The sequence below is a fragment of the Xiphophorus maculatus genome, chromosome 5, assembly GCF_002775205.1.
Source record: "Xiphophorus maculatus strain JP 163 A chromosome 5, X_maculatus-5.0-male, whole genome shotgun sequence".
Lineage (NCBI taxonomy): Eukaryota > Metazoa > Chordata > Actinopteri > Cyprinodontiformes > Poeciliidae > Xiphophorus > Xiphophorus maculatus.
Genome location: NC_036447.1, coordinates 8,205,686 through 8,228,775, shown reverse-complemented (window position 1 = coordinate 8,228,775; position 23,090 = coordinate 8,205,686). Strand labels below are relative to the sequence as shown.

At 37.6% G+C, this 23,090-nt stretch overlaps 1 protein-coding gene across 2 annotated transcripts in view; it reads left to right on the top strand.

Moving 5' to 3' along the window:
* The window catches only part of rhbdf2 (rhomboid 5 homolog 2), a 52,222-nt gene that overhangs the window by 25,726 nt on the left and 3,406 nt on the right, over window positions 1-23,090 (top strand). For both annotated transcript variants that reach the window (XM_005797542.2, XM_023334084.1), the window contains exons 2-17: window positions 921-1,070; window positions 3,041-3,192; window positions 5,787-5,970; window positions 6,740-6,958; window positions 8,140-8,271; window positions 8,391-8,482; window positions 9,596-9,808; window positions 10,606-10,717; window positions 10,833-10,907; window positions 11,874-12,035; window positions 12,830-12,909; window positions 12,998-13,061; window positions 13,185-13,279; window positions 14,265-14,340; window positions 15,450-15,550; window positions 16,617-16,770. In XM_005797542.2, coding sequence (XP_005797599.1) covers window positions 933-1,070; window positions 3,041-3,192; window positions 5,787-5,970; window positions 6,740-6,958; window positions 8,140-8,271; window positions 8,391-8,482; window positions 9,596-9,808; window positions 10,606-10,717; window positions 10,833-10,907; window positions 11,874-12,035; window positions 12,830-12,909; window positions 12,998-13,061; window positions 13,185-13,279; window positions 14,265-14,340; window positions 15,450-15,550; window positions 16,617-16,770 — 2,049 coding nt within the window. In that variant the 5' untranslated portion in view covers window positions 921-932. The remainder of the gene's footprint in view (window positions 1-920; window positions 1,071-3,040; window positions 3,193-5,786; window positions 5,971-6,739; window positions 6,959-8,139; window positions 8,272-8,390; window positions 8,483-9,595; window positions 9,809-10,605; window positions 10,718-10,832; window positions 10,908-11,873; window positions 12,036-12,829; window positions 12,910-12,997; window positions 13,062-13,184; window positions 13,280-14,264; window positions 14,341-15,449; window positions 15,551-16,616; window positions 16,771-23,090) is intronic.

The window sequence follows — 23,090 nt, the reverse complement described above, 5'->3', positions numbered from 1 at the left end:
CACTTTTATATTATTGTCCTTAGAAGAAAAAAATTAAATAACTTAAGATTAAGATTTGAATTCAGACTCCAAAGAAAACTGGTGGATGGTATCATCCAGGAAAAACCTGACTGGCTGTTAATCCTGACTGGTCTCTGCTGTGTTATGGATCTGGAAAAATAAACGTTGACTAATAAATCATTATTACAGACAGTAAATAAGACAAGTGTATGACTGCTTACAGTATAAAAACATTTAGTGTAGAAAAATATTAATTTCTGCCATTTGACTTCCACACAGTGTAACATCTGTTCAAGCACATTTTATTGCTAAATAATTCAGTTTAATACGTAACATTACTGAGTTGTACTTCTAAGACCAAATAAAGTCTGCATTCTTTTTAAGTCACTTCTCCCCCCTTACTGTTGTATAATTTACCCTCCATTTTGCCAGTTAAGATAGCCACAATATCGCTCTTTTTAAATTCCTTTTTAACATTTTCCATTCTGATTCCTGTGTGAACTCAGTTTGGCTCATTTCTGTTTTTCTGTCTTAATTTTATAGATAGGCCTATATTTATTTATTTTTTCAAGATCATAACTGAAATTAAAATATTTGTTTCAAGGCTTAAGAAGATGAACCAGAATTGTACCAATTTTTAAATATTGTACTTGTTTTGATTAAGTAGTGTTATATCGTTTTTTCCTCATTTTATTATTTTTACTGTTTGATCTTTATTTCTTATCAAATACACAATAAAATATATAAATAGGTTGTATCAACTCTGAGTAATCTGAGACATTTACTCTTTTTTGTAACACACATTCACATGGCTCTTCTTTCATAATTTTGGTTCCTTTTAGCATAATTTTCTATATTGTCTGAACTTGCTATGTCTTGCAGTAAAAACTTAACTTTCTTTACTATTTCTCTATTTTCAGCACTTTGACAGCATGGATTCTCAGGTAGGGGGCGAGCCGCCTCCAAGCGGAGGACAAGGAGACAGTCGTCTGAAGAGCAAGAAGCCTCCCAGCCTTACGATAGCCATTCCTCCGCCCAGCGACACCATGGCCGCTGATTCTGCCAGACAGGTCGGCCCAAACATTGATTCGTCGTTACACGTTCTCTCCAATCTCTACTGTTTTAACGTTTGAGACTCACCATATTGAAAGGGAAGACAGTTTTCACAGAGGAAATTCTGTTGCTTAGTTGGGTTAATCCAGATGCAGTTTTGCCGTAAATGCAGTTTTATTTAGCTAACTAAATAAAACTCGTTTAGAGCCACAAGTGTTTAATAGCCTTTTAAAAAACTATATCAACTTTAGGAAGTCTGTTTTTAAAGAACCATTTTATTTCAGTTTTAAGTAAGGCTTGACAATATGACTGAAAAAAAAATCACAACATAAATGTTTCATGTCGGTTGATATTGATAATTGTAGATTTTTGTTGTTTGTTTGTTTTTAAGTATCTGAAATGCTGTCAAACTGGTGGTGTGATATTTCCTCTTTATTCCATGGTTTTCAATCCATGCTGTTGATTTTTTTTTCCAAGCAGTTATGAGGCACGGTGGAGAAACTTTGTTGCTAGGCAACCAAAGAATGAGTGAGTTGCTAGGTAACAAAAGAGTGAATGAGTCAGTTGATTCCTCCAACTTTGCCTTTCCTCTGCCTACAAAACCAAAGACCTGGCTTTTTACAATTTAAAAAAGAAACAAAATGAGCTTTCTGAAGCTAAATAATACATTTTATTATCAATGAATTAGACGAGTATTCATTTTGAGCAAACCAGAAGCACAAATTTATTTTGAGATATAAAGGTCTTCCTACACTCTGCAGCAGAAACCTTAACCTTTTTAGTTTGGTCCAAAATAAAAAACTTTACAAGTACAAAATGTTCCCAAGTCGGGTAATCATCCAATCAATCAGTTATCAAACATGAACTGAAGCAAGGTCAGTACTGAATGTCCAGCGGCTCCAGACGAAAGAAACAAAATAAAACAATGTCGCTACTTTTACCTGCACAAATGTCTCAATAGATGCCAGGTAGGGAGCATGCTGGTTCAGCAGACCAGAAAGAAGGTTTAAAACTTAATCAAGTCACATTTTATGCTTCTTCTACCTTCATTTGTGTTGTGCTCAACCAAAGTGACATATTTTAAAGCCGTCTGGTAGCTAATGAACACAAAACGGTTCGTTTTCCCCTCTGGGCCGCACACACACACAGGCACAAGCAGGCAGTGGATAAGGGTTCAATCGAGGAAGCTGCAGTTTAACTACTTCCTAAAGTAGAGCAATTAAGATGTAAATGTAATGTGAACTCATGCATGAGCCTCAAACTGTTGTACATCCACCCACTCCACCCTCAACTCCCACCAGCTTGTCGATTGCAAATGATTCTCTGCGTTGCATCTATTGCGGTTCTCTAACAATCTCAGGGCTCGTTTTGAAGAAACTGATTGGACTATCTAAGCTTCTGTGTGGGCGGCACCATCCCCACCATAACTTTCAGGAAAATTATGCACAAGCCTGAACATCCTCTTCATGACACTGTCTTAAGAAAACAGGGTATCTTCAGTCAGAGGCGTCTTCAGATTCACTGTAATACAGACTGCTACAAGCGATCTTTCCTGCCAACAGCCATCAGCCTCTACAATAACTCTTGAAGAATTAATGAGTTACAACATTTAATTTCTCCTTGGGATTAATAAAGTATTTTTGAATTTTTAGAAGATTTAACTTCCCTCTGTTTCTGTAAGATAGCTCTTGAATCATGTGTTCATCTTTCTTTGTGTTTCAATATCATAGAAAGGAATGATGCCCAAGGTTTATTTTTTTTTACTTTTATGTTTTAGCTTAATTTTATTTGTTTGATAATGACAAGGTGAAATATATCATCTTCTTTCTTTACAATTTTCAATTTGTTTTACGGTTTGATGCTCTAAACTTTTGTTTTGAGAGTGTAATTTCCTATGACTCAACTCGGCTTCTTGTGTATTTTTAGGAAGGAAACATTCAACCTGAGATGGCCTTTCATTGCCTCATTTCTGCTTTGTTTTGCTCAGCCTCTCAGACCGTCGCTGAAAAAGAGCGTGAGCCACCGGGGTCCTGGTTCGACATCCGACAGCTTCGCTGGAGGCGACGATGGCGACTTCTCAGCCAGAGACAGAAGGTCGAAGTTTGGAAGACAAACGTCCCTGTCACAAAGCATCCGAAAGTAAGCTGTTGCTCCTGCTGGTAAATGCTTAAAAAGCTGGATATTATGTGATACTTAATGTTTTTACAAATTATTGCAGAAACAAAATGCATCCGTTATTGACCCTTTGCAATTACGTCACTAAATCATTTGAGATGCCATGACGGATGTCGGGAGTTTTGAACTGAGCAACTAAAATTGTTTTCTAAAGTTGCTTTTTCCAGTTTTTTTCATGGCTTCTACCTGTTTGAGTCGAGCTAATTTGTCTGTGAACATAACAAACCTGGTTGTGGCTCATAGACGGCGGTATTTACAAAACAGCTAGCTTAGAAACCGACCCGAACCTCCTCCATCCTGACGTGTTGATCAAATTACCGACTTTGTCTGAATTCACACCACATGATTTATGTCACTATGTCACGAACAGCGTCTCTCTTTACACCGGAGCGGCATTAAAAACATACAAAAGACGAGATGCTGACCCAGTGTTTCTCAACGTTTTTTGGGCCAGCGCCCCCCTGTCCATTATCCAAGTTCCTCACCGCCCCCATCAAAGAATTTGTAGGCTACTTTGCACTGAATGTTATTTTATTAATATTACTATCACTATTGTTGTTGATTTGATTTTTATGGTTGTTTCTGTATTTATCATCAAAAATAATTTCCCAGATAACAGAAAAGCTATGGGAATAGAAATTATTTTTACAAGTGTCTACGAAAAATGCAATGAATGGACATTAAGTTAAAATCGGTAGGCCTATCAGCAGCCAGAGTGGAAAAAAATATTCTTGTTCTGTGCCATTTTGGGATGTTAGTTGTTAAATGTTGCACAAAATGACCAGATGAAAGATGTACAACAATACCAGTTTGAACTTTGAACTTTATACATAAAGACTGAGCTCAGCAACATTAAAATATGGATATAACTGCAACTATATTAATCGTAACTCTTCTTCTCTTCAGTGTTTCTGTCAGTTTCTGATGGTGCAGCTCTGTGCTGCCTTCAAGAGAATGGGACATCAGAGTATTATCCATAAAATTTCACTCACATGGCATTTACTGTGTAAACCAGTGCTTTCACTGGAAAAACAAAAGTTCCAGGTCCTTTTAATGCCATGTAAGCATGGGACAGAAACGTGGATTATATCTTTAGACCCGTCTATTGATTTATAGATTAATAGTTTGGCAGAAACTACAAAGAACAAAGCTGGTTCTTAATCAAATCCTAATGAGTCAAATTGAAAGTGTCATGGAGTCACTGACCAGCCTCATTACAGTAACACTGACATGAAAAATAATATTGAAGAAATAAATATGTCAAATCTACTGTAATTAAAAACAAATAAGCAATAAGTTCATTTTTACCGTTATTATCTGTAAAATATATCTCTTCTAAGTAATAGATGTGGTCTCAACAAACTCATGGCACTTCAACAATATTATTTTACCTTTTATCTGAAAACAGTCTGTTCTTGCCATACAGTCCTCTGTATTAATTATTGCTCGAAAGGTCTTCATACCACTTTATTCCTCTATCTTTAGTTTCTTAGTTTATTCTTACATTTTGTTCTTCATTCATTTCCATTAAGTTTTCTTTGATTACTATTGTCCTCTCTTGGTTTATGTCTTCTTTAGTTTCTTTCCTGTTGCTAGTTTTATTTTATTTTTTCGTTTGTATTGACTCTCACCACCAGTAATCTTCATCATGCCATTCACCTGCTGCGCCGCTTAATCATCATGAGTTTCACCTGATCTGTCACTATAAGCTCTTGATTTTTCACTGTCCAGCGCCGGATTCTCTGATCCTGATTCACATCTAGTTTGTTGCACGTCCTGGTTTTCCTGTTTCAGAGTTTTGCACAACGTGCAACAGTACGTTGTGCAAACAGTACGTTCTCCATAATACAATGTTTGATAACTTTCTAATCATACTTACTTATAAAGTATATAAATGTTAATTTTCTTACCTTGTAAAAAACTTTCACTGCAAGTCGTTATAATTAACAGCTGCTATCCATCGCCGCAGTATGGAAGCCCGTTTCCACCACTCTGTTAAAAAAAATAAAATAATAAATTCTCTCATTATAATGAGATAGTATCTCAAAAATAACGAGATGGTATCTCATTATTTCTCAAAATATGAGAATGCATGTATCTCAAAATAATGAGATAGTATCTGAGAATTTATTTTATTTTATTTTTTAACAGAGTGGCGGAAACAGGCTTCCATACTCAGTATCTTTCCTCATTAAAAGTTAGAAAATGAAATAACAGGTTTGGTTTGCATCCTTTTCTGCTTGTACAGCCGACCGCGCAGCATCCTGTGACCATTTTTAAAGTGAAATCAACTAAATAGAAGCGATATTAGGTTACAGATGTCTGTTTTTAGAGTAGCTTTAAAGGAGTGGCTTAGTTGTTTTGACATCTGTCAGGCACAGAGTGGGCAAAGTTCTAGAGAGCGTGAGCAAAGGGTCAATATTTTAAAGATTGCTTAATCCACTGTAAGGTTTTGGAATATTATAAGGCTTTACAATGTCAAGTAGGCATGCGGCATTACTGAGTGTTCACTGAGTGTCTGTATTTATTGTACCTGTGACCTCTCCTCTGACCTTCAGAAATGCAGCAGAGTGGTTTGGCGTTGGTGAAGACTGTGAAACAAAGCAGCAGCTGTGGCACAGGAAGAGCCTGCGCCACTGCAGCCAGCGCTACGGCAAGCTGAAGGCCCAGTACCGGGAACCAGAGACGGCATCCACCTTGGACCAGAACCCAGATTCACCAGCCACCACCAAGCTGCCGAGGGTAGGCTACTGTTGTCGCTGTGTGACTCGGCGTAACCTACATTCAACATGTTCTGAAGCTGAGTGCCTGCATTCACAAGAACTCAAATGGGAGATTTTACACTGAAGATTCCCTTCTTTATAGGGATGAAACATTTAATCTGATTAATCATAATGAATATATTATTGAAATAATTAACCAATTAATTGCAAAGAAAAAATCTATTTAAGTACTAATTTAGTAAAAACTGTGGGGGGGAAAAAAAATCACATTTTGCATGTAGAATAAAGGAATAAACCTTCTTATTCTGTAAATATGTTCTACCCAAAACTCCTCAAATTAAAAGGTAAAATTTTGTAAAAACCAATCTCTTATTGAGCACTTTTTGCTATCCAATAATAATTTAACAATCCAAAACAATAATCAACAGAGTAGCCCAACACTGTATTGATGTTAGTCAAACAGAAGTAATTGATTTTAGAAGTATTTTTATTTCTTTTGCTACAAATGATCAACTGTTTACTAGAGGAATACTATTGTATTACGTTTTAGCCAATAAAACGTTTATTTTCTTATTTAAAAGAGGAAATTAGTAATTTATTTGTACTTTTTAAATGTATTTCTAATATTGTATAAAATTAGTTGAAGTGATTAAATGAAAAATCTGCAGAATGTGCCATTTTTCTTATTTGATTAATCATCAGAATAATTGATTACTAAAATAATCATTAGTTGCAGCCCTGCTTCTTCTTTTGTGTTGAGACCTGTCTTCATTTTGTGTTTAAATCAGATTGTGGACCCCCTGGCCCGAGGCAGAGCTTTCCGTTACCCGGACGAGGTGGACAGTTTACCCAAAACGCCACACACGGTCCATGGGGGCCCCTTCACGCCGGGGGTCACCTCTCTGAGCTCCTTCACCAGCCAGCGCTCCGGGTACAGCCGCCTGCCCAGGCGGAAGAGGGAGTCCGTCGCCCGCATGAGCATCCGAGCCGCATCCAACCTGCTGAGGGTGAGCTGCACTGCAAAAACACAACATCTTACTAAGTAATTTTGGTCTAATTTCTAGTGCAAATATTTTATTACACTTGGAATAAGACAAAATGACTTAAGTGTAACATTTCACAGGATAAAGAGGCTTGTTTTAAGTAAATTATTCCTTAATATTGATGAAGAAGTTCTAGTTCTGTTGGCATATAAATTAACTTATGAGAAAAATGTCTTGTTACGACTTAAATAATCTTCCAATGGAACTAGAACTTTTTAAAATCAATATTAATGAATTATTGACTTAAAACAAGCCTCTATATCTTGCTGAAATTTTACTTGTATGTCAGTTTTGTCTTATTTCAAGTTTGCTAAGACATTTGCCCTTGGACGAGGAACAAAAGTACTTGTGTGCACCAAAAATAACTCAAAACAACAACAAAAAAATGTGAACAGTCTTTCATCATTTGTCTTTGTTTTCTTTGTTCTTGCTTGACTTCTAAACAAATTTCTCACATGACTTTACTTTTAAAATTGGATAATAAACTAATCAATTAATCATCCAATAAATGAAAAGGAGCTTGATAATTTTAATTTGCACACTAAAAAAGAAAATAGGTGATCCAACTTATGAAAAATGTGAATTTATTGCAAGTAATCAAATTTAGTTTATCCAAGGAAATATACAATTAAATAATAATTTGATTACACGTAACAAATTAACACATTTTTTTAAAGTTGGATTTCCATCCTCTTTTTTTCAGTGCATAATTGTTTGTTTTCCTCCTAGCAAGCAGGAGAAACACTAGTTACGTTATTCAAATGGAGATGTTTTCTTGTTAGTTTGCACATTTTCTTTTGCTCTGCCTTTTTTTTCTGTCTGAGCCTAATCAATAATACTTTTTAAAAGGTAATTTTGTTTTACAGTAAAGTCATAATCCTTTTTTTTTATTATTATTGTTTTGATTATTTATTTTGGATGTTTTGAAATGTCTCCCAGCTCCAGAGTTAGGTGTTCTTTAGAAACCAACGTTTGATATTTTTGTTTTTGTGCGTTGTTTTGTCTTTAACATTATTTTACTGGTCTCAAAATGACAATATTATTATTTATCGCAATAATTTCTGGGTCAATTTATCATCTATAAAAGTTTGCACCAGCTCGTTATGCATCATCCGACTTTTTTCGTGGCGTTTTTTTCTCTTCAGGGTCGTAGCGGTTTGGCAGATTCACACGGCACGCGCGGCTTCCCCAGGAAGAGCTTCATCCAGGCCAACTGGATGGACGAAGACACTGTGGATTCAGCAGACACCACCTCTGCATCGCTTTTCTTCAGCAAGGTCAGCAGCGACCGTCCCAAATACTCCGATTGTTATCCTGTCATCAGTTTCCTAAAACTTGAGTCACTTTTGTATCATCTCATTTGACCTTTTCCCGCCCTGCGGTCTTGGACGTGCAGGTTGATGCTGAGATGTACTCTATGGCGGATGATGTGTTTGAATCACCTCCCATGTCGGCCTCTCCCGCATCCACAAAGGAGTTCCCCAGCCTGTGAGTTAGCAGCCGAATCCAACGAAATCTAAACCAAACTTTCTCAGGCCAAGGACAACTAACCTAAAACTGACCACACAAGCTGAAATTAAAATCTTAGTCTCACTGTCTTTGTTCCTCCTAATGAGAAGGATGGGGCTGTTTTGTGAATGTGACCAGCCTCAATAAAACCATGAACAAGTTGTTTTGAGTTATTTGCAGACTCTGAAAGTTTGGATTCTCAGCTTACAATATATTACAGTGCAACACAGACAACTTGACAGGCTTCTTAAAGAAAAGAGGAATAATAATGATGATAATAAAAAGCATTTTTTTTTATCTAAAAGGAATATATCAAGTTCTAAAAGTCACAAAAGTTCACCACAATACATAAAAAAACAGAATAAAATTAAGAATAATATGACCAGTTCCTGCATATTTGGTTAACTAGGAGCCATGCTTTTAAGGTGGTAGACATTATTATTATTTTTTATTATTATTGTGACATATAAATACAGGTCTTAGAAATGGGTGTAAATGAAAGAATAATAGAGAGAAAAAGAGAAATAGGAAAACAGTCCAGTGTGGTACTTGTGTATTTGTAGCTTTGTAGAAAATTGTTTTTAAAGACTTGTACATTTTTACGCTGTCTGGTATTTTATTCCAGTTGTGAGAAGCTTTCACTGAAAATGAGTTTTAAATGTTAATGTAACCTGATTGTAAAGAGATCAGACAGGTGATAGTCACTTCATAGAGCTAATAGTTAGAGATTAACGCAGAGATGGATACAAATTACAATACCAGTAATTTTTTAAAGGTGGTTGCAGTTTAACGTGCAAACAAATTGCAGTTCCTTTTAAAGCTTTTGCACAAATAAAAACCAAGTCCTTCAGTGTTTGTTTGTTTTTTTTTTCCTAAGAATTTTTGCGGCGCTAGTGGCTCGTATTTTTTGTACAGTAGGCAGACAGGAAGGAGGGTGAGGAGAGGGGGGAAGACATGCGGTAAAGGTCGTCGTGACCGGGACTCGAACCCGCGTCGAGGACTAAGGCCTCCAAACGTGGGGCGTGCTAACCCCCTGCGCCACCACAGCACGCCCCAGTCCTTAATCTGAATATTTTCTCTGTCTGTCTGCAGTAAGGACGTCTCTGTGAAGACCCCCATCGCAGCACCTGAAAAGTCTCTTCCTCCTCGCGGCCGCCGCATCGCTTCCCAGGTGAAGCATTTTGCGTTTGACAAAAAGAAGCGTGACTACGGCATGGGCGTGGTGGGCAAATGGTTGAACCGAAACTACCGACGCAGCCTTAGCAGCAACGTCCAGAAGCAGCTGGACGACTTCCACAGCCACAGGTCAGAAACCACGCAGAGTTACTGCAAACTAAATGATTATCTACATACTGTAATCAGTTAATTGACTCAAACTTAGACAGTTTTGTTAGCAATGCTAGTAAAATAAATTAGATTTTACGGCAGCAGCATAATCTGACACTGAAAAAGGTAGAAACATTTGACTTTTTAAACTATTTGTGTTTTAAAAAAGCACAAATAAAATTAAGGCCTTGGAGAAAGATGGATTTTTTTATTTGGTGCATCGTCTATTTCAGCTTGCTCAACATCTGATTCACTGGAAACGGTTAGAAAATAACAAGTCTATGTGTCACATAATAATTATACCCCAAAGAAACAAATAATCAACAATTATAAGTTCCTAGAAGTTATGATGTACTTAAATTAAATAAAATGTGTCTTATTTTAGTTCCAGTAATTGTGCAACTGGTGTTTATTTTAAAACAGTTTCCTGAATCTGGATTTATTGTCTCTGAATAAAAGCACACAAACTAAATGTTTGATTTTTCTGTTTCAGTGTAAAATTATGGCACTATAATCATATATCTTTATTTATTAACATTTTTTTTCGCATATCTTGTAACTAATTATCAACATTTTGAGAGCTTAGAGAGAGAAACCTAACTTGATGAAATCTGAATTTTGCAGAGAGATTGATAAATAACATTAGTTCTTTGCTGGTTTGTTGTAATTTCCTTCTGTAATGTGACATTTAAAATGACTGAAACTGCATTTTTCACAGTTTTAATCTCTTTCTGTTGCCTTAAAGTGATTTGAGACTTTCTGTCATGAATTTCCAGGCCCTACTTTACCTACTGGATAACATTTGTCCACGTTATTATCACACTGCTGGCCTGCTGCACATATGGTTTTGCCCCTGTGGGGTTTTCACAGCACTCCAAAACTGAACTAGTGAGTGAAGTTTCTTTTCCCCAAACCACCAGGAATAAGTTGTGCTTTAAAACATCATTCAGCGCAATTAAAGGGTTTATTCTGGTTAATTGTGGCACTCTGTCGCCCTCTACAGGTGCTGAAGAACAAAGGCATTTATGAAAGTGTAAAGTTTATCCAACAGGAGAACTTCTGGATTGGACCGAGCTCTGTGAGTCTGCTGCTTTACTGTACATTGTTTTCACTCCACACCCAGGATGCATTTGATATTTACAGATATTAAAAAACGAGCATCCGCTGCCTGAAATAAACTTCCAGTCCAGAGAAACTCAGTGTGATGTAGTCACTGTTAGATGAGATATTTTTGTTCTAGTGCAGGTTACCACCATGATCATTTCTGACCATGTTTTCCCTCAAAGCTGAGAAAAAAATGTTTATGAAAAACTGGTTGTCATAAGCATAATTTTTCCGGTATGGTTTTGTCTCCCGAGTTTTGCATTTTCTAATGTACTGCTAAAAACTAGTGATGTTGCTAAGAATATTTGTTCAATGTTACAGCAGCTGGCATTTGCCAGTTATTTCCACTGACAAATATGACCCAAGTCCTACTTTTTATGATAATCTGAAAGGCATAATTTCCACCTTTTCCTCCCCAAAAGTATCTGTTTGTGCTGCTTATAATTTGGATTAAATTGGATACGTATCCTATTTAATGCAAATGCTTTTTTGAAAGCATCTGCAGTCTGAATGGTCATAAAACTTTTGTCATTGGTGTGAGACATGCATCATAATTTGTTCTAACTGCAGATGTAAATGATAATAATCAATAATTATTATCAATTCTCCAACAAAGATCATCGTTATAGTAGTTGTGCTTTCTTCTTATTAGCTTTTTTCTTGTTATGATCTTGTGACGACACTATCGGCTCCCTCAGCTGAATAAATGTTGATATCAATCCATAAACGGCTTCATCCATTATTGCTTTAGTAAACAGTGTGACGTTTTTCTCCTGAACGCTTTGGGGATGTAAACCGCTCACACAGAAATCTGATTGTGATCGAGCCACGCAAAAAAGTCTGATTTCAGCAAAACATCTGGATTTTCTATGTAGACACAGTAGATCTCTCTGAGTTTCTTCATTTGTTGAACTTTACGATGTTTCGTTTTGTCTTCCAGGAGGATCTAATCCACCTCGGGGCAAAGTTCTCGCCCTGCATGCGGCAGGACGGGCAGATAGTCCGGTTGATCCAGAAAGACAAAGATCTGGAAAGGGAATCTGGATGTTGCATTCAGAATGATAACTCTGGATGTGTCCAGACACTCATGGCCGACTGCTCGGTATTTTATTCAAGATTTTCCACATAGTTTCTCTGCTGTGATGCTCTTTCCTGAAACACTGATTTACCTTTATCAGATTACCAAGCGTGGTAGATTAGGTGGTGCAACTAACAGAAATTTATTTCTATTTCAGTTGGTAAATTACTTGACATTTATAGTTTTAAGGCATTCTGTGTTACATATACAGATCTGGAAAAAATAAGAGACGACTTAAAAGTATTAGTTTCTCTGATTTTACTTTTTATAGGTTTATGTTTGAGTAAAGTGAACATTGTTGTTTTATTCTATGAACTACTGACAACATGTGTCTGAAATTCCAAGCAAAAATTTAGTAATTATTAGCAGAAAATGAGAAATGGGCAAAATAAGGAAAAAGATGCAGTGCTTTAAGATATCAAATAATGCAAAGAAAACAAGTTGATATTCATTTAGAAGCAACAAAGTTTTAACTCAGGAAGAGTTCAGAAATCAATATTTGGTGGAAAAAGGAGGCGGTTTTTAATGGGGTTCAGTTTATTTTTTAATTTTGTAAATTTTATTTACTCCAAAAATTGATTACTAAAGTAATCGCAAGTTGCAGTCAAATATATTTGAAGGGAATTAATTTCCCTAGATTTTATTTTAGGGTGTCGCAGTTGAAGATTCTAATATTTTTAGATTTTCTTGTACAAAATTTAAAAAGACAAAATACATCAAAGTTGGTGTTCGTCACTTTCTACAGTGTGTACATTTTTTTGTAGAGTTTTATCCTGTGAAGAATTGAAAACTCTAAACGTTTGAATAATTTCATGCAGGAGACACTGGCCACCTTCACGAAGTCTAATAACGTAACTACGGACCGGTCTTCTGGCGTCGTCTGCCATCAGGATCCCAAGTGAGGACAGAAAATGTTTCTGCTGCGACTGATGTATAAAAACACAAAATGCTGGTTGACTGAAAATCTCATCTGTTGTGTTGATAAGCGTGTGTGAGGAGCCAGCCTCGTCTCCGCCTCACCAATGGCCAGACGACATCACCAGGTGGCCGGTGAGCAAACACACTGATGGCTATGAAATAACCTCAGACATTGTGGTTCCCTGTTTAATTTAAACTAATGTTCTTTAAGGGTTTCAGAGGAAACTTTAAATTTCTGATAATTTCTTTTGGCAGATCTGCACCCAACCCAGAAAGTTCAACAACACAGGCCTCAAACACATGGACTGCACCATTAAAGGTCGACCCTGCTGCATAGGCACTAAGGGCAGGTGGGAATGATTTTCAGAAATCTCTTCAGTTTTTAATCATCTGCATTGCCGGCAATAATTCGGGCTCGTTTCCGGTGCGAGTTGGACTCCACCACAGCTGCCCTTTGTCACAGATGCTGTCCATTACTTTCATGGACAGAAGTTCACCTGGAGGCGTGTATGATCCGTTTTTGATCCGTTTTGGATCACCAAAACGGATCCCCTCAACGTGATCCGTTTTGGTGATCACGGCCGTGATCTTCATCAGGTCGTGATCTACAGCTTTCACTGGAGCGGTTTGCAGCCGAGTCAGAATTCTTTGAACCAGGGGCATAGTAGGCAGGAAATATTTACAAGGAAGATTTTTAATTTAAAATGTAAATTGTATATGTTTTTGTGCAGTTTTGGCTTAATTACTGCTCTGACTGTGTTGTTCTTTCATCAAATTCAGGTCTGTATGCTCCAGTTAATGATTAATCGATTACTAAATTAGTTGAAGATTATTTGAATAATTGATCAATCACGAATGATTGTTCAAAACAGCTCCAAAGTGATTTAAAACTTGATTATTCTCAAATATCTGCACAGTCTTACAAAAAATAATTAACAACATTGACTCTTTACAAGTGGTTTCATCCATATATACATTTATTTTCTTCCTTATTGTTTAATTCAGTGTTTCCCAATTCCGGTCCTCAGGCCTCCCTGCCCTGCATGTTTTAGGTGTTTCCCTTCTGCTACACACCTGGATTGAATATATGGGTGATCAACAGGTTTCTGCAGCACTTGATGGTCATGCAATCATTTGAATCAGCTGCTCTGGAATAGAGGCACATCTAAAACATGCAGAGCAGGGAGGCTGAGGACCGGAATTGGGAAACGCCGGTTTAATTAAATAAAATCAAAACATATCTCCAGTCAGTTCTATGGTATCAATTTTTAATTTGTGAAAATATATCAAACTGTGATTTTGTGCACCTCACCATTTTGTCCGTCCCTGCTGCAGATGTGAGATCACAACCAGAGAGTACTGCACTTTCATGCATGGTTACTTCCATGAGGAGGCCACACTCTGCTCACAGGTACTGTGTGCAGTGCATATTATATAATAATATATATTATTATATAATATATAATTTATATTGCTATTTTCATCCTGTAGTTTGTACTATAAAGTACCTATTTTTCATTTTGCTTAACCAATCCTGATTACTTTTTCTTCAAAATCGCTGAATTTTCGCATTTTCCCATTCAAATGCTCGGAAGAGCAGCTGGTGAGGCAGCAGCGAGCTGATTGCGCAACTTCTCGCTAACTGCACTGGCTGCCAGTCTATGAGAGCATGTTCCTCCTGTCTGTACGTCGCCAATAAAATGGTTAAAAAACATTTGATATATGAACAGATTTTACATCATTTTGCATATTTATATAATGCACAGTGTTTTTTTGTGTCACCAACTGTGTGTGTAACGTGCTTCGTGTGCTGAAAAGCGATCATTAAAGGCAGAGAACAGATTCGAGGTGAGGCTGGCAGATCTTTTGCCTCATGGCAGGGGGCGCTCATGATCCCAGACATTGTGACTCCACAACCGCAGAGTAAGAGACAGTAACAACGAGCTAGCCATGGAGCTAGCCATGCAGTATAGTCAAGTGCAGCGATATATTTATAGCGTTCTCCTCTTACCACAGCAATCACTTGTTAATAATAGCTAAATAAACAATAAGCCTAAAACAATACCACTACAACAGACTGAATGTTCTGCTCTTTGTGTGGGAAATATCTGGGGTTTTTGTTGCGCTGTTGTCAGTTGCTATGGCAACGAGTCTGCTCGTAGCTGCGCTGATACAGAGAGCGATAAAGACGTGGTTTTTAGTTGTACTTTAACGGGTTTCCCTTTGCTGTGGAGCACAGCACGAAATTAATAATATCTACATGTCCAAGTTTGATTGAGTTAACGGAATTATTTTATATACATGACACGTTAAAGAATAGCCTTTTTGCCCTCCGGCGTTGTCCGCATGCGCGAAATTTCCTTATGTAAACAATAACTTGCAGGGGGTCTATATTTGTAAATGTGATAATGATTAAGTCAGTGCCTCACCAGCTATGAACCTCACCGCACCTCACTGACTGTGTGTCTGTGCTTCTGTTAGTGAGATAGTTTTGTTTCTGATCGCTGTGTTCTGTCGCAGGTCCACTGTCTGGCTGATGTCTGCGGTTTGCTGCCCTTCCTGAATCCAGACGTTCCCGATCAGTTCTACCGGCTGTGGCTTTCCCTCTTCCTCCATGCTGGGTGCGACTCAGGCAGACCACCGACGAACTCTCACAAAATAAAACGACTTGTTTGATTTCTGGAAGCTAAAGGGGATCTACTATGCAAAATTCACATTTTGAATGTTTGTTATACTTCCTTTTGTGAATCTATTGCTTCTAAAAACAACCACAAAAAAAAACAACACCCATCTGGTTTTTGGCAAGAAGTTAATACATTTTGGTGACTGGAAAATGAGCTCCAGAAAAAACCTCCAGAATGTAAAGTAACAAATCATCAGGAGCTGCGCTGTTACCCAGCAACCACAGCAAATCCCAACCATTACTTAGCAACCAATTACTTAGCAACCAAAGTGGAGCTCCACCATGTTTGGTCAGCTGGTTTTACCGCTGTATGTGCTGTACAATGGCTGCTGGAAAAAGACAAGTGTTTTGTTGTTCACTTCCCATACAGAAACTACTTGCTGCATTCTTGTTGGTTGTACAAGAGGCTCCACTTGTGCTTTTCAAAAATGTACAGTTGCATATGTGCGCATTTATTTGCAGCCATTTTCACTTTCGAGTGTAAACGTTGAGTTGGAGGCGTGGCCAGCAGCACCTTATTTGAATTTAACGTGACAAGAGGCCATAAAACAGCTGAAAATAGGCAGAACTGATCAGACTAAAATCTCATTAGCTAAGAAAAATGTAATGAATGTGTTTTGTAAAGCCCATGGAGCTATCCTAATCTGTTAAAGGAAGCATAATATGTCAACTTTTAAAGATCCTTTAGAGCTTTTGAATTTAGAATAAATTGTCTCACCTTATCATGTGTGTTTTACAAAAAAGGTGAGACTTTTGAGTCATTTCCTACAGATAATCCTTCTACTTAAATATTGAGGATATTTTTAGATTCTGGCATAATCAAATAGGTGAGCAGTTCACTCACATGAGCTCCATAATACTCAGAGCACAAAGGAAATCCCTCACGTTCACGTTTACCCCTTTTAATTTGAACAAGCAGAGCAAAAGAGCTTAGTGATTTGAGTGATTTGAGCAACCATAGCACACTTTCTTTCTAACAGATTTCTGTGTGTGTGTGTGTTCAGGCTCTTTCACTGTGCCGTGTCGGTGATCTTCCAGATGACCGTACTCAGAGACCTGGAGAAGCTGGCAGGTTGGGCCCGCATCTCCATCATCTACATCTTCAGTGGCATCACCGGAAACCTGGCCTCTGCTTTGTTCCTCCCCTACAGAGCCGAGGTGAGCTCTCGGCGTGAATTTGTGTGTGCAAAAGGTCACACACAACCTGACGGTGAAAACACGTCAGCAGCTGCGTTTCCATTACAAATGTGCGCAAAACTTTGTTGATGTTCCAGTAATATTGCATAAACATAATTTTGCAATTGTTGTGTTTTCACTGAATAAGAAACACAAATAAAATCAAGTGTGAATAGGTTTGTTGACATGATAATTAATGGGCTCTTTGCATGTACAGCGCTGAAGTCACATCCGCATGAGTGAAATGCTTCTGTCTAATTTCCGCTTTGAGTTACCATAACAGCTAGAAAAGACAAAGTCGTATTACAGACGCAAATAAAGCAATACTATGAACATTGTTGTTTTCCAAACAAAATGGGCTTTTAAGTTTTCCTGGATTGCCCAGCGATAATAAATTAATAAGATGGTGGCTCTTAAATATCCGTTGCTACCAGTTAAAGCTAACGGCGCACAGCAAAGTTTACAGCTTTCACTTCACTCCGAATGAACTTCTTCAGCCTAAAACTACCCGGGGGAGACGGATGGTAAATGAAGGAGCCGTCTCTGTGTTATTTCCATGGAATCATGTCTGTATTCAGCCGAGCAACCGCCTGTACACACCGCTGTAAAAAAACATCCTATTTGAGCTCTTCACAAGGAGCATTCAAAAGTAATAAATCTAAATAACATGGAGACCTTAAGGAACACGGCCATATTTTTCTCAAAGCAACAACTCTGAACCTGAACAGTCAGCTGAACTAGAACTCTGACACCAGAGCTGCTCTACTGTTAAGCTATGGGCTTGTTGTGCTTCATGCTTCAGAAGCAAAAAGCCTGAACCTAAAATCCCCCGTTAGTTAGTCTCTGACACTAACTACAATAAACACATATTATATACTTGAAAATAAGTACAAAATAAGGTAAAAACATCTCCGTGGATTAAAAGGTTTAGATACTTAAATAGATTTTTACAAGACAAATGTCAGAATATTGCCTACTAGCATAAGCTAAAGTTAATGTTAGCCTCAAAGTTTAAAGAAAGTAAAACCCACCTTTGTATCTGTGAACGTATAACGAGGCGTACATCTAAAAACCTTTTTCCAGCTTACCTGTTGGGGCTTCGGATTGATGTACATCATTAATTGTTACCTTGGACGAGCCCTGCAAGCACCGAGTGGAAAGTGCCATTTTCAATAGACCGGAAACGACCGAGCCGCTTTTCCCCGAACGCGGAAGCTGACATGGAAAGAACCCATTTAACAACTTGCAGCGCCATCAATCTCCCACTACTTCCTGTCAGCTTCTTCTTTGTGGTTTGCCCCAGTGGCAACATCCGGCTGTTGGTCATGTGACTTGTGTGATGCAAAATAAACCAATTTTGATGCAGCCAACAAAACCATCTCATCCTAGCAGCAAAATGTAAAAACAAATTCTGTCCAATTGTAGTTTAACTTCCTGTTTCACGACGTCTCTTGAAAGCCGAACCTGCAAAATGAAGAAATGTGACGTTAAACAGTAACATTTGCTCCTTTTCTTCTTTTTTTTTTTTTGCAAAATCACTTTGAGATATTCTGTGAGATTTGTTTATGCTGTTTGGTGTCAAAAGGTTTGTTACTTCCTGTAATAACTTAGGTTAACTCATTACTACATTCATGACGAAACTACTTCACTTGTTTGGGAGAATTTCTCCTCCAAAGTGTCTGGTCAGGTGAACTGATGGAAAGGAGAAGCCGTTCTGTTAGTTCACAAGATTAAAACGTGAGAGAAAGTATCAGAGTCAGCCATGGCTGCGTCTCTGGATAAGTAGATTTTCTCATTAGTAACACCAGTTTTTGTCCCATAAAAGGGGAAAAACATAAAATAGTAATAAAATTGGCATGTAGAGAAATAGCAGTCTTGATTATGGTTTTTTTACCCACATGTGAGGTTGGGAAGCCCACTTTTCTTATTAGGAGATTAGCCTAATGCCTTTGTGTGGGTTAACAAAGGCAACTGCCTCAGTGCTTGGTGAATGGGATTACTTTTTCAGTTTAAATAAAAACAATTGTAGCAAAGTCCGGCCTTGTCTGGGTTCCCTTAGCTCCACACGTGTCGATGAAGAAGAAGTTAATCCTGAGACTTGTTCCCTCTCTGATGCTGTTCAACTTAAACATGGCTTAAATAAAAAACAAAACATGTTATTTTATCGATTCTGTAAGATGGTGGCGTGTGGCGTACAGTGACACGAGAGCCGGCACCCAACTCTCCTCATCCCTGACCGTCCCGCAGGTCTTTAAATACCAGTAGCGACCCGAGGAAGCACATGCAACACACGACACATGCCGGTCAATCCACTTAAAGAGGCGCTTTAAGTAGATTATACTGTCAGCGGTAAGTCATGGAGCCTTATGGAAAAATAACGCAAACAGCAGCACTTAGGATGGAAGGAGCGTGAGTTTAGATTCGTCAAGGATAGGAACCTAAAATAGACTGTAACATTGCTCCTTTCTTGTTTTAAATGAGAGATGGAGAAGTATCTATGCCAGTTGTCTGTGTTTTAATTATTACAATAAGTAATGCTAACCAGAATACCCTCCATTGCTACTTTGTGGCTACATCCACATTGAAGTCCGAACGGCCCAATTCTGACCTTTTCACCCCCATTCAGACATGTGTCAGATCGTTTCCGGTGTCAGCAGTCTGAACGGTCATGACCCATTCTATCCAACTTTTACATCATTGATGTGAGAAATGCGTCAAATTCTGCATCAGCAGAAACCAAATATGTTAAATCAGAATGTAAGTAATGGCAGAAAATTATAATTCTGAAAATCTGAACGTATAGAGCATCACAACACACTGAAAAACATTTGAGCCGCATTTAGTTGTGTCTACTATCTTCTACTCTTTAAGTCAAATAAATTTTGTGAATTTTAGATTTTGAACCTAAATGTGAATTTGTGAAAGTAAGTTAACTTTTTATTAATTTTCTCAAACCTCCAAGAGTTGAATAAACTAGAATTTAGGCTTAAAAAACTGATAGAAGAAAAAGACAGGAGTGGGACCTATTTCCCAGAATGCTTAGCGGCTTGTTTCTGTTAATCAATAAATTATTAATTTTAATAAAATTCATTATCAAATCAGAAATTTTGTCCATGCAATTTGAAACCAGAATTTAAATTATTCTAAAGTAAAATAAGTTATTTTAACTTGATAATGTGAGTAAAATAATAGAGAAATGTGGCTCTTTAACCAGGTGAGGACAGTTTATTCCTTTCATATTGTGAAATCATTATTTGGTTTAAATTGCAGCATTAAGTTAAAACTCACAATTCAAGATTAATGAACTTAAAAAACAATGTTTAGACAACTTGTCTCTTGTTGTTAAATCAACTACATCAACTTTAATTTCTGAGTTAAAACCAAAACAATTTTCTCAGTCGACTTAAATTGCATTTCCAGTCAGCAGGTGGACTTTCATTTTCAAGGTAACCCACCTTCACATGTTTTACAGTGCATATTCTTACCACTCCACCAGATTCAAAAATGTATCTCTATAAAAATTATAGCTAATGCTCCACAAAACGCTGCTGTTGTTGGTTGACTCTCATTGCTGTTAAGCTTCAACATAAACCTACTTCTTTAAACGTCAACGTCCTTCTCCTGCACACTGATCACTTTAGGGTTATAAATGGTTGACACATACGTCTGATTGCGGTTGCATTAAATTAGTAACATGAACAACACACAAAAATATCAGATTTCAGCAAATAAATTGGACGTAACCTCAGTTGGAAGCAGCAACAGATGGCTGAACGTCTTTGGCTGCAGGGTCAAAGGAGAGGAAGTTGCCTGCAGGTCAGATACATGCAGAGACGCAAGAGAAGATTTTCCTGACAAGTTTTAAGTTCGATGGTTGAACTCCAGTCTTGATTGTCAAGCATTTTTGACCGGCAAAATACAAGTATAAGCAGCAGCTTTATTATAGTTTTTGCAGTACTTTCATAGTTTAATGTATTAAATCATGAGGGTCCCTGTGATTCTGGTGCCTAATCCCTTAATTTTTTTGTTAATGTGGAATTTTTTAACATTAAACTAAAATAAAACAAGACATTAAAGAGATAAGGATGTAGAATTTTTTTTAAATACTGTAATGCAATAATCGAGCTGTTTTATGTGCACATCTCTTTGTTGCTGCATAATTCCTTGACTCCAACTGCAGAAAGTCATAAAAGTAGTTTCATTTTTGTGTAAATAACTGATGCTTAAGCACTTTTAATTCCAAGAGTTTGTTAATAACATTTAAAACATTGAAGCATGCATTTGGAAAATGGCCCGTTTTGCGCCTAATCCTGCTTCTGTTTACCAAAGCAAGTTCTTATTCGTTCAGTGTTCCAGTTTGATGTGTAGTGAAAACACGTTGAGCATTGCTGTGTGGAAACAGTCGCCCGGAAGTGGAGATTATAGTTGTCTCTGGCCAGGAGGAATTAGAAAGAGGAGGACGTTCTGTTCATCTGGTTGGTTAATTATTCTCTGCAGCGCCTCGACTCGGCTCCAGAAACAGGATTCATCCTCAAAGTGAATCCTGGTGAAATTCTGGTCAACAATCTGAGCATCGAGGCTCAGATTGTTAAAATTTTGACTTTTGTTCTGTTTGGTTGAGCTGCATCTTTTGCTCAGGTTGAAATTTTTACTCCGAAACCTTTTTTTTTGGTATCTGGTAAATAAGTCGCTTCAAAAACTTCTTGATTGTTTAGTCACATTCGACAGGCACTGCACCGTTACCTAGCAACCCCAGCGGAACTCTGCCCATTACCTAGCAACCAGGCTGAGTTCCAGCACATTTGATCAGCTGGTTTTTACTGCTGTATGCGCTGTACAATGGCTGCTGGAAAAAGACAAGTGTTTTGTTGTTTGCTTCCCATCCAGAAACCACTTGCTACATACTTGTTGGTTGTGCAGGAGGCTCTAGTAATGCTTTTCAAAGATGTACAATTGCATAATTGCGCTTTTTTGCAGCCATTTTTATTTCCTAGTGTAAATGTAGCGTTTGGGGGTGTGGCCAGCAGCAGCTTATTTGGATTTAAAGTGACAGGACCCCCTAAAACAGCTAATAGACAGAACTGACCAGACTAAAATCTCTTTATTTAAGAATAATTTTGTGCAGAAAATATGACGAACAAGTTTTGTAAAGCCCATCAGTCTATCCTAACCTGTTCAAGGAAACATTATAAGTCACCTGTAATCATGTAACCTGTGTGAAGATACACTTCACACCCTCTCATCAACTCAGCTTTTTGGCTGTCTTTGTGGAATAACTTTAAAAGCTGATTCAATTCAACTCAGTGTATTTGCAGAGTGTCAATTCACAGCTACTGTCGTCTTGAGGCACCTAAAAAAAGAATAATTTCAGTTCAATCACACACATATTCCAATTAATTCTAGTTATTAAACAGGTCATTAATCTCAGCTTATTATTCAGATTGGTATAAAAAGTTTTTATCTAAGAAAAAACTTTCACTGACTTGCAGAAATTTCACATTTTGCTTTTGTCTTTTCACAACATGACATTAAAGCAAGAAAAATATAATTTCCTCCCAAGCATAAAAACATCCTGTGAAGTGATTGTTAGTTTAAGGAAAATGAAGTTTTAGCCAAAATGCAACTCTGAAACAGTAGCTTGGCTAGCATTTTATCTACAGTGACTCCATTCCGGCCACTGAGTGTGAATGACCTTTGCCCTCTGTGAGTGGATCATGTCTTTCCGTGTGTCTGTGACGTGTGGGTGGAGTGCCACGTCCTTTTTTAGGCTGCTGGTGTTTAATGTGTTCACAGATCACCCATCTGATTAGCCAGCTGACCAGGCCAAGCCTCCAAACTCAGCGCTGACGTCACATTAATCTGCTCACCTTTCCTGCCTGACCCATTCTGCAGCTCTGTAGCAGAACTGTATCTATAACTGAGCCACACACTGCAGTGTTGCAAAGCAAAGTAGGATCAGTATCATTTTTAAGATGCATTTATTTTATAAGTATGTCGCTTTTCTTGGTCAGAAAAAAAGAGTCTTTGAAAACAGTTCCTGTTTGACTGCTGCAACTAATTTTCAGGAAAAAAAAAAGATGTGTTTTTTTTAATTACAGATAAAACCTGATACTAGCGACTTTTCTCCAAGTTCAGTTTGCTTAATAAGATGCTGTCTTAAGAAGTTAAATAAAAAGTAAGAAGCTCTGATTCAGCTTAACGTGTGAATTATTGCTTTAACCCGGGTCTCACAGCCGTACAGCTGTAGGTGCTGCTGATGCTCTGTGTGTTTTTAACCAGAAAAAAAATAAGATTTTCCACAA